Raw genomic sequence first — 12451 nt, 5'->3', positions numbered from 1 at the left:
CATCATGGCCCTCTTGTTTGATCTTGCTGTTGATAGTGGGAGATATTTCTCTGTGACTTGTCTTTGCAATTGAATCATTAGCTAAACTATGAAGGAGTAGTGGGGCTTACTTATATGCAAATACGTAGGTGCCGTCATTGGCTTATCATTTTGAATTAAGATTATAACAATCTTGTACAATTTTAAATCTCATCAACCACTAAAGACGTAACACACCTATTTGAGATACTGTCCCAGGCCCGTAACTCTTGCATGGTTTCAATTGAATTTGTCCTTTGTGTATTAAAAATGTTCTGTTTAGATTTTTTTCAAACTTTCAAAATAACTGTTAGTATTCAGTTGAAACTTAACACATGTATCGTGGATCACAATAGAAGGTCACTATACAAGGCCAATGAAATTCTAGAAGTTTTGCATGCAAAATAAGTAAAACAAGAGGGCCATGATGGCCCTAGATCGCTCACCTGACCCATCAAACTCATCCAAACAATTACCTAGACAAGCATTCTGACCAAGTCTCATGACAGGTGAGTCAAAAATGTGACCACTACAGTGTTAACAAGGATTATCCATATTTGAGCAGTGTGACCTAGTTTTTTACCCAGGTGACCCATATTCAAACTTGACCTAGAAATCATCAAAACAAACTTTCAGACCAATTTACAGGATATTTGGATCAAAACAGTAGCCACTAGAGTGTTAACAAGATTTTTCTATTTTTAGCTCCTGTGACCTAGTTTTTTATCCGAGATGACCAATGTTCAAACTCATCCAAGCTATCAACTAGACAAACATCCTGACCAAGTTTGATGATGATTGAGGCAAAATTGTGACCGCTAGAGTGTTAACAAGGTTTTTCTATTTTTAGCTCTTGTGACCTAGTTTTTCATCCGAGATGACAAATGTTTGAAGTCATCCTAGCTATCAACTAGATAAGCATCCTGACCAAGTTTTATGATGATTGAGGCAAAAATGTGACCGCTGGAGTGTTAACAAGGTTTTTCTATTTTTAGCTCTAGTGACCTACTTTTTCATCCGAGATGACCCATGTTCGAACTCATCCGAGCTATCACCTAGACAAACATCCTGACCAAGTTTGATGATGATTGAGGTAAAAATGTGACCTCTAGAGTGTTAACAAGGTTTTTCTATTTTTAGCTCTTGTGACCTAGTTTTTCATCCGAGATGACCCATGTTCGAACTCATCCGAGCTATCAACTAGATAAGCATCCTGACCAAGTTTGATGATGATTGAGGCAAAAATGCGACCGCTAGAGTGTTAACAACAAAATGTGAACGGACGGACGACGGACAATCATCGATCCTAAAAGCTCACCCTGAGCATGCTCAGGTGAGCTAAAAAACTGAAGATATTCTCCTGAAACGTGATAGCAAGCTTATGTTTGGCGGTCGATGCGCCTATCCACGGCATTCCTGGCATAACCAATTTCTCCGCAATTGACCGACTACTAATCCCACATGATTGCTGATTTAGCAGTGAGAGACCAATGATCATATCAGTATACTTAAATGTTCGAGAACATTAGACTTGATGTGTACTCACTCGACATTACATTACACAATGTGGCTACTCTATATTTAGATTATTTCAGATTTATTGCATCTAATTAATGTGCAAACAACTTTAATCACCAAAAATGGTGTATTTATGGTTTATCAATATTGAATAAATTCACACCTACTATTCACTGAGCTATCTATCTAAATGCACCTGAGATTTGGTTAGGTACACATCAAAACTTTTATATATCAGATAATCCAAAACAGATTTATTCTCTGTTGACAGCACCGAAATGTAAACACGAGAACACCCCTTTGAAATGTGTGGATAATAAACTTACTATCTATTCTATCTGTCACGTAACGTGTTAAAAAGGTCACTGATACTCGATATCTATCATCGAAATTAGATTGTATTGTTATACTTTCTTTAAAATTATCAGAGAATGGCTTATTCCTGTGAAAAATTAATATCGTGCAAATATAAAAAAAAAACCTCTTAGATTCATGTTTGATTTAATTTGTATAATGTACTAGTATGTCTTACTAATAAACTGATATATATTTTAAGACTGCAAACTTGTGAATGTTTCCATCCCACACCATATAAAATCTTGTTTCCACGTATTCTGTATTAAGGACGTTTTGGGAGACATATTAATGGCAAAATTAAAACTGTTCAATAAAACTTTTTTAAACATGGTATGTTGTTAGAATATGACAACAGAAACATTATAGCGGGAAAATGGGGTCACCGTTCTCATTTTCCAGTTATCTGCCCCTTTAATTGGACTTTTGTGCTATATTCAAGGGCAGATAATTTACAATGATGGGAATCAATACCTTATTTTCTTATTTTCATTCGTTTTAGTCAATATGCAAATTTTCAAGAACGAGCTAAGAGTGGATAGTTTTCTTAACCTGTGCATTTTTTTTCTTAAAAAATGGCCTATAAACTACCATTATTTTCATTGAAATAAAAAAAAGAGAAAAAAAATAATATAAGGAATTGAACGTCATTATGTATTGTGCTTAACAATAAGAAGAAAATCATAATCCAGAAGTAAAGACATGTGTAAGTTATCTGTCCTTGAATTGACCTCAGATAATAAGAAAATTCTGATTTAGGGACAGATAACTCAAAACGAGGACGATGACTCCAATTTTTTTTTCGCTGCTATCATATTCTAACAACATGCCGAATTTAAAGAAATTCTATTGAACAGTTTTAATTCTGCCAATATGTCTATAGTTATTCAATATTTTGTCTGCGGAATCATGAGATAATTCAAGAGTGCACACGGATTCCCTATTGTGGTGGAATGTCAGATTCTTTAGAAAGTGCACACATGACTTCCCTTTGTTGGTGGGGAGATGGATTTTTGGGAGAAATTACGTCTTTACATGCTTTTCTTTGTTTGTGATAAGGGTTCAAAAGAATCTGTAATTCTTGACATGCCTTTCCTTTTTTTGGCGTGCTGGTGTTTTTGTGTCGTTTTTTTGTGTGCATTTAATAAATCTGCACTTGCCTTTCCAATTTTAACTGACTATTTGAAGAACAGGGAGAGCTATTAAACTCACGTCGGCGTCACACTTTAGTTAGGTGTTTGCATGCATGGTTCATGTATCTTAAAAGGTAATCAAAGTAATGGGTTAGAACTTCACACACTTATTTGAGAGCATAATAGGAGGCCACTGCTCAGGGTCCATAACTCTAACATAGATTCTTGATGGAATAAAGGCCCTTTGCACGTGCTTTTTATTTCTTGGTTTGTTCAGAGATTATCAAGGAAGAGTGCGCCTGTTAAATAGATCCGTTTGCAATTTCGTATATTGAATAGGTTTTGTCCATTTTGAAACTCGTGCCAAGATATTTAATATGCCTTGTTAATAAGTGGGTATGAATGAAATCCTTGGGCGGGAGAATATACATGACTACATACATAAAACGTTTTCAGCCGTTTGATTCGTAAACATTCACGTAAACATTCAATTATCAAACAGTTTTTAAATACAATTAAAGATATGTTTATCGGCACAATTGAAAAACATTCTATGTAAATGCCATATTAAATCGAACAGACTATTATCATATAGATTTACGGGTTTAATGTAGTTTATTGCCACTGAAAATGATCTACTAAATTTGTTACACTCTATCGTATACGAATATAACATACAAAATGCCAACGGGTCAAATACTACCGTTACTTCAATACCTATAATGTCTATCAAATTTAAAGACTTGGTTTAATTGTCAGCTGCTAATAATTGCTTATTTTGCGATAAACTTTATATTTCAGATAACTAATTATTCAAAATGAGAGAAAAATAACTATTTTTTAAAATCAGATTGAATCGAAATTTAAGTAGAGCAATATTTGCACAAAAAGTTCAAATTAAAAATAAATATCAAAGGTTTAACATTGTAAGTGCTTTGTTGGTTTTTTTAAGTTACAAAAGAGAATTTTTTTTGAAAAGGAAAGTATTTGATGAAGAGATAGGGGTTGACACATTTCGTAAACGTAGTAACTCGATACGAACGCTTATAGAATTGAAGAACAAATGTGCGTGCTTCATTGATTCAATTTTTCAATTCCACTGTAATGAATTTTACAAATTGAGAATAAATATTTAATGGACATTGGAAATCTTGCTTCTGCTATTGAACGCGCTGTTTTACCATTAGCAGATATTCGTTCTTAGTTCAAACTAAATGAATATAAATTAATGTGCACGTGAGAGAACGCTATTCATGATTTTATTTATGACTACGTTAGAAAATTTGTATTATTTTAGAACATTGAACCTTGGAGCGCGATTGAATGGCATATAACAGATTTATGCTACATTAAAGGATTAAAGAAGTTTAAAAGTTAAGCCTTTTAAAAGTCAAGTATAAATTTCAACTGTAAAGTTGCGTAACTTTGAATTAATATTTTGGAATATCATCAGAATTGAATTGTTTTCAGCAGCATCTATTTGGAATTGTATATAGCAAAAGGAATTCACAAAATGTTCGTCACTGTGCGGTATGGTGGTAAGTGTTTTGTTGTTGTTGTTGTTGTTTTGTTTTTTTTTGTTTTTTTGAATTTATATACATCTACTAGAAGTCATTGAATACATTTTTATCATTCAGTTTACTACCTCACATCAGGGAAGCATAAGTGTAGATTAGGGGTATTATAAGAGGATAAACTTGACCCCTAGCTGTTACAATTAAAGCATGCATTTCTACATTAATTGGTGTAGATAGTGTAAAACAAAGTCCCTCACATCTTTAGCCTAATGATTTTTTTTTTCAATTAACAATTTGTATTGAATACATAATATTACATCAAGTAATTAATTATGGGTCATAGTGTAAACGGTAGATTCGTTTTAATTTGTTTTTGGTTTTTTTTTCTTTATATATGTACGTAGTATTTACCGTTCATAAAAATGATACTTAGATAAAAGCATGACAAACTGCAAGATGTTTAAAACATCAAAGAATTAAAACAATCGGTGCATGTTTAACACATATATACACATGAATTAAACTACAACATGTATTAGTATTATCAACGATTGTTTTGCGATAAATTGCATGTATAGACTTTAAAGGTTAGATGATTTCGTGTATTGTCAGATTTAACATTTTTATGGTCGCGTGCCAGAGAAGGTAGTAGATAGATTTATATCAGAATGATTTTACAATTTAACTAAATAAATTGTTATATAAATATCATCTTAGTGATAAATAGTATGAATCTACTTCAAGTCTTTAAAACTCCTTCACTTTTGAAGGGTTCTCGAAATTTTGTCAGATTTATAACAAACAAATCTGATTATATCTAGTTAAGTATAGGTAGTTATAGTACATACGTGTTTTTTATGGATTGCATCATCTGTATTTAGTCATTTCTTAGTAAAATCCTAATCTAATTTATTAAATATTCAACAATCATACCAGAAGTCAGTGTCTATTCCAGGGTTCGAAAACAGGGGAAGGGGGGATTTTTTTTTTATCGAAAAGTGAGAATTTATTACATTTGTTGATCTTTATCCTTCTTTTCTAGGTAAAATTTCCACCCTGCCTCTGAAAAATGGGGGGGGGGGGAATTCTCAAAAATATGAGTGAACCCCCCCCCCCAATCCTCGTCCTAGAATAGACACTGAGTAGTAACCTCCAGATGGAAAAAACAAAACAACGATACTGATAGTTATTTTAAATCAAAATAACAACGGGATCTAAATTGTTAAAATAAATCTTGAGCTTAGACTGACATTCAAAGTAAACACAAAACAATCTAGTGTTATAAATACATGTAGTTTATGTAAATGGAATCAGATGCTGTTTAAATAAAGAATACAGTTTATATAAAGGGAAGTTAATGTGAGTTCGATTTAATTTCACACATTTTATCATGTCACCATTGTATTCGTGCGGTGAAATCAATTTATTTTATTTACCAGTTCCTGGGAACCTCATCAAAATCTCGCGTTCGTTGTATTAAATGACAGCGTTCACACACTGTTAAAAGTCTTGTTTGGAGAAATTGATCTTCGATTTATCAAGGTTACACTTGTTATATTAATCAGAGTCGAGCTGTCAAACCTATGTTTATTGCAGTATAAAAATCCTCGCTCCGCTCTTTTTATGTAAAACAGATTTTCTTCCTATGATTAAATTGATCGAAAATACTTCAAATAAGGTCTAATAAAGGCATTTCCGTATACGTTATTTCCATTTATTTTACTTATGGTACAGAAATAAAAAGATTGATCAATCAATCAAATTGAATGGTGATTCGTATGTTGGCAGCAGGTTGTAACAGACATAAATTTAATTAATGTGGGCTGATGAAGTATCAAACCATGTCATTTCCAGTGATTTTGTAAGAACTTATTTATCCTTGTAGAAAAATAACTAATAACCCAGGATTATACCCGATTATGTGTTCAATTTCTAAATTCGATTAACTATCAATAAAAGCCAAATCTTTTTTCTCTAAAACAGTCTATATATTGCACATAAAGCTTAATATAGAATTTCATGTCTGTTTTCCAGTTTAATCCCTCCTACACTAGAGATATACCCGTAAACAGAGGTCACTTACCTAGACATTATTTTGTCAGTTAAGCCATATGTTACTTTAGTTCATTAAACAATGCATAACACAGGCTTGGGCAGATGCTAAAACGTGATTTTTATTTGTGTGGGTCGTCAGACCAAAAAATAATGGTAGCGAAATTTCAGAGTCTGATGTTCTTATTTGCAAATGCCGAAAGTAGTCCAAACTCCTCGAAGCGATTACTTCCCTTCATATGTACATTAACGCCGAAAAAATATGGGGAGATCACTGCGCAAAGATTGTCAAATGACAGGCGCATTAATTTTCGTAACGAAAAAATAGTTCCCGATTGGTCGAAGTTTTCTAATATTGTGTTATTCTTATAGATATACATGCTTATATTCAGCTCCATGATTATTTACTTCAGTGTTAAACAACAGGTTTACCGTGAACAAAATATATCGAAATTAATAAGGGTTACAAACTCTAATTTAGAATAATTATATGGTATTCTTTAGGCTGTTATCTTATAGCCCGGTCGAGGGGTTTACACGCTCGCTTTGGAAGCGAGAGGACTAGAGTTCAAATCCCAGTTTAGGCAACACGACTTTTTTTTAAGCCAAATAAACATTGAATTGAATATCAGTGCAGTGTTGCAATTAGTCTTACTATAGTTATAACACTGGAAACAGCATTGGTGACACTATACAAACAAATTGGTTTATAATCTCACAACCTTCACCTTTCTGACATTCTGAGACCCAAACAAATTCAGCGCCTTCTGTGCTTTGATTTTTAATTATGAATCCTCCAGACGCTAAATATTAATTTTGGCCAAAAACACATTTAGATAATTGCATAAATCTATCTTTAATCAAATTCAACATTAAATGAACATAAAATGATTATCGAAAATTTCTTACAATTATGAAAATAAGTAAAAAATGTAATTGTTATTGTAATGAAATATACATTTCTAATTGCAGATAACGAGAGCAGATTGTTCAATATTAACTGTCGTAACGAAGTTCTTCTTTACCAGATTAAGAAAAGATGCAAGATGGACCATGACGGTTAGTTATAATGCAATTTCTATATTATGTGCTCCCTTTGACATTTAACATTACCTTTGGACTGACTTTTTATGGTGTACTTTTTCTGCTGCCGTCAATCATGTAATCGTTTCCGGAAGACAACAACAAAGAGTATTTTACAGACGACAATAATGTATAGATTAATGAGCCGCGACATGACAAAACCAACATAATGGGTTTGCGACCAGCATAGATCCAGATCAGGATCCATGCTGTTCGCTATCAGTTTCTCTACTTGTTAGTGGGTTTGTAAGCGAACAGCATGGATCCTGATCTGGATCCATGTTGGTTTTGTCATGACGCGGCTCATTAATTTGCTTTACTCATTTTTGGTAACATATTGGTCAATAAATCTACTCAACAACTCTGTTACAGCCTTTAACTAAAATCGTCGGCCGGATTCTATAAAACAAGCTTTTACCAAGCAAGGCAGCTGTTGACTGGTTTATGCTGACTTATTTTTTTTATTTCAGAAATAATAGAGTTATCAGACGAACATGGTGGTGTAAAGAACTTGCGACAAAATCTTAACGAATATGGTTACGACTTTCTAAAAGAACGAGAGACGCTGATTTTACTTCGTGTTGACGGTATGTTATGGAATGATCTTTTCTCGTCTTCCGGGGGTCACTGAATAATGTCCAGGCGTAAGAAATGTTGCAATTTCAATTATCTCCTACCAACAAATCAACAAATTTTAAGGTTTTAAACATTTGTGACACAAGTATAGTGCACATGTAAAACTGTCCATACAGTCATCCGTTAATACAATTGAGGGTTTTAGAAAAAAGATTTAGAATAAATGGCATTTTCACCTTAGAGTAATAGCTTTTGTTCAGCAGAAAGTCTTACTTTTTCAAGACACGTTGATAGATATAACATCAACATGACCCAAAATTTGATATCTTATTTCATAACCTGCATTTTCACAAATGGTAATGCAAAATGGTGTTGCCAATGTAAAATAACTCCTATTTTTCACTATGTTATTTCTGAATAAAACAAATCAAGATGGTCGATACCAATAACTTATTATCAGAGAATTGTATTACATCATAAACATGTCATTTATTGTCTTATTTTCATTACATTTTATGTAGAATTGATTTTTACCAGACATACATTACATCTACAAGATCACGTGATATCTGATACTTGAATGTTATAAAAAGTTATTTCACTGCTATATTCAACAGCATTGCCTTTAAGTAAGGAAATTCAAGGATGTTAAAAAAATTGGAAAAGTTAACAAACCCGTTCAAATGATAAAGGTATAAAATTATGTTTTTCATGATAAAAATGAGAACAGAATTGTTGAGTTGACAAACGGGAGAAAGTCCGTCTTTAGCCTATATTTTATGAGAAAAAAATGCATTTATTGCAATGATTATAATCCCAATTTTTCTACATGCTAATAAATTATTTACAGCATGTGAAGGTGAGCATACAGAAGAGAATGAGTCCGTCACAGAGAAGACAATATTTATACCCATGTTAGCAAATATGAATGAAAATCAAGATTTTATTGGTAAGAAGTATAAACAATCCTAAATAAGAATTTTAAAATAAATTAACTCATTTTTTCTCTAAAAAAAGGAAATTTGCAGTATTATAAATTTGTTATAAATATACCTGACAGGTTGTTTGGCCATATATAAATGCGTGTTTGCAATATAACACTCACCTAATGGTTCAATATATTTACAACCAACGGTTTATATAGCGCCATATAACCTGTCAATAATCTTAATAACCAATAATCCACAGTACCAGTTCTTATACTTGGTTTTTTGTATAGGGATAAAAAAAGTTTCGATTCAGAGTCATTGCCACAAAACCAACCTGACTAAAGTTCAGACCTCCTTTTTGATTCCTTTTATATTAAACTTGTAACATTTAATCATACCAACTTAGCATGTTTTACCCTTGAAGAAATAAATTCAAACAGATGACAATTACTATGGATTTATGGTAGTAAAGATACACTTGATATAAGTAAATAAATACATCTGTATACCCTTGATTCAGCTAAACTTAATGGACAAACATCCAAGTTGGAAACAGATTACAAGAAACAACCAAATGCTAAGAAACGTATGATAACTGTTGTAAATTTGTTCCATTCAACAAAAACATACATGAACTTTAGTTTTAGACTACTACTAATACAAAACTACATTCCAATAATGATAAGTTATGTAGAAATAGTGAATATTGTCATATATATGTATTGTATAAGTAAATAAAGCTGTTGTTTTAAGTCGATAAAACTATCTAGAGTTTTTGTTACATAAAAGGTTGGCCTGAATTATCTGTCTTTGTCCAAACAAGTGAAACATTTAGTGGTTATGAAGATATGACAATTAACCAAACAAGAGTTGCACCAAAAGCCTTAACAAAGAGTTGCAACAAAAGCCTTAACCAAGAGTTGCACCAAAATCCTTTACCAAGAGTTGCAACATAATCCTTAACCAAGAGTTGCACCAAAAAGCCTTAACCAAGATTTGCACCAAAAGCTTAACCAAGAGTTGCACCAAAAGCCTTAACTAAGAGTTGCACCAAAATCCTTAACCAAGAGTTGCACCAAAAGCCTTAACCAAGAGCTGCAACAAAATCCTTAACCAAGAGTTGCACCAAAAACCTTAACCAAGAGTTGCAACAAAATCCTTAAGGCTTAACCAAGAGTTGCACCAAAAAGCCTTAACCAAGAGTTGCAACAAAATCCTTAACCAAGAGTTGCATCAAAACCCTTAACCAAGAGGTGCATTGAAAGCCTTAACCGAGAGTTGCACCAAAAGCCTTAACCAAGAGTTGCATCAAAATCCTTAACCAAGACTTGCAACAAAAACCTTAACCAAGAGTTGGAACAAAAACTTTAACCAAGATTGCACCAAAAAACTTAAGCAAGAGTTATACAAACCCTAGGGTGTGAATATTTCCTCAAAAAGACAAGCTATCAATGTTGGGCAAAGACAGTGAGCATATGATAATCTGATTCTGCAAGAGGCTTTAATATCTTAATATATCCTTAGATTGTCTGAACATTGTTTTGTATAGTCATATTTTCTCTGAACTCATAAACCTTTACAATTTTACAATTGAAAAAAAACTCTGAAGGTTAAAACATAACGAGTTGGAAAAAGGAACTAATTTCATTCAAAGAAAAATAAAACTTTTAACAAACAATATAGTAGCAAGTAAGGGTCTATAATCTAGTGTTTTATTTTGATAATGTATTGCCAAATTGAAATAATGAAATCATGATACACTTCAAAGAAAACAACACTGATTTTTCATGAGAGGAAACTGATGTTGTTCTATATAATGTCCTAGAAAATGAATTAATATCAGTCTTTAAGCTTGTATGATAATTATTTTTTGTTATGTTTTTCTGAATATTTATTCCATCTACAGTAATAAAATATTTCAGTCACAAAACCATTCAAGAAATTTATGTTGTCCTATGATTCAGATATAATTAAACTGTAAGTAAAGTGTAGACAAATTGAAAGTAATCCAGTGACAGCAGATTCTGTATTATATTATATACACAAGTTTCTATGACAATTAAACTTATTTCTTTCATTATCAGTTACACAATATTTAAAAAGATTTTAGAGCTTACCCATATAAACTACATGAGTTATACAAAACATTGCCCAAAACATATTGCAAGAATAGTAAAAATAAAATTCATTAAAAACACACAGACTGTTCACTTTTTTATGATAATAATAAAAATAACCAAGTTTATTTTCCTAAATGTTTAAACTATTTCTTTCATTATCTTATTGAATCTCGATATTTTACTGTTTCAGATGCACTCAACCCACAAAATCATCTTGGACGCAAAAATTCTTTACTGGATGATATAGACGGGAAAGGAAGAAAATCTAAAAACAAAGACAGGAAAAAAGACAAAAAACCTAAACCTCCTCAACCTAAAAAATAAATACAAGTGTAATGTTTATAATATGTGATCTCAAGTTAGTGGCATAATCATAATTTAACCTGGTGATGTTATTATTAATCAGAGAAAGCTATCTCTTCTCTGATGACAGAAACATATTACAAATCATGAAAACAAAGAAAGAAATGTCAAAAAATCTCTATTATTTTATTGTCATATCCAGGGATATGTAATTGCAGATGTACACATTAACAAGCATATTTTCTTTGTTATAGTTCAATACCAAAATTGGATATAAACATTTCAAAATTCTTTAAAAAAATATCACTGATGTTGTTTACAAAGACGTATTTGGGAAGAGAATATTTATTTTCTACACAATTTGTTTTTGATCAATTCTTATCATGTGGACATGAATAGGTCTTTACTTTTATTTCCTAGGTAAAAAGAGCCTGATGAGACTGCATGGATATATTGACTGTCCTACAAAAAAGCTGTATACTTGGGACAAAAACTATAACTTACTGTTCCAGCTTACTTATGAAAATAGTTTTGTATAATGAAAAAATTTCATTCAAATTTTACATATATTTTATTTCCATTTTATAATGTATGAGCAAAATCAGTCTTGCATAAAATGACGAGTTTGTATTTTCAGCTCTGTTTATCATCGTTACCATAATCTAAGTTACGAATAATAAAACTTTTGTTTTCTTGTTGTTTATCATTATTTTTCAACTCTTGTTTTATACTATATAAACTATGAAAACTATTTACATGTTCATGTCATTAAAAAAAAGACATTGATAAAAATCATCTGAAATCCAACATTGTACCTTTTCAGATTCTAACATGATCTGAGATACTTT

The 12451-nt window shown here is 31.8% G+C and overlaps 1 protein-coding gene across 2 annotated transcripts; it reads left to right on the top strand.

The window, feature by feature from the left end:
• The first annotated feature begins 3912 nt into the window (after window positions 1-3912).
• On the top strand, window positions 3913-11860 carry LOC132730025 (uncharacterized protein CXorf65 homolog). Of its 2 annotated transcripts, XM_060715869.1 has the most exons (6): window positions 3913-4088; window positions 4497-4561; window positions 7565-7651; window positions 8146-8262; window positions 9102-9200; window positions 11491-11860. In XM_060715869.1, exons 2-6 carry the CDS (start codon window positions 4537-4539, stop codon window positions 11622-11624), a joined length of 462 nt encoding a protein of 153 aa, XP_060571852.1. In that variant the 5' UTR covers window positions 3913-4088; window positions 4497-4536; the 3' UTR covers window positions 11625-11860. The 2 variants fall into 2 exon arrangements, with proteins under 2 accessions (XP_060571852.1, XP_060571853.1); XM_060715870.1 differs by lacking the exons at window positions 3913-4088; window positions 4497-4561 and adding an exon at window positions 5842-5899.
• The last annotated feature ends 591 nt before the right edge of the window (window positions 11861-12451 follow it).

The sequence above is a fragment of the Ruditapes philippinarum genome, unplaced genomic scaffold (assembly GCF_026571515.1).
Source record: "Ruditapes philippinarum isolate M1 unplaced genomic scaffold, ASM2657151v2 ctg155_1_1_1_1, whole genome shotgun sequence".
In the NCBI taxonomy this organism is placed as follows: domain Eukaryota; kingdom Metazoa; phylum Mollusca; class Bivalvia; order Venerida; family Veneridae; genus Ruditapes; species Ruditapes philippinarum.
Note: the sequence above shows the minus strand (reverse complement) of the source record. Positions and strands in the feature narration are given on the sequence as shown.

Excerpts from the sequence above, each read along its gene's own strand:
- LOC132730025 (XM_060715869.1), top strand. The coding sequence starts at position 4,537 with ATGTTCGTCACTGTGCGGTATGGTG. Across the intron at positions 7,652-8,145 it reads ATGCAAGATGGACCATGACG|AAATAATAGAGTTATCAGAC; the intron begins GTTAGTTATAAT and ends TTTTTATTTCAG. Across the intron at positions 9,201-11,490 it reads TGAAAATCAAGATTTTATTG|ATGCACTCAACCCACAAAAT; the intron begins GTAAGAAGTATA and ends TTACTGTTTCAG.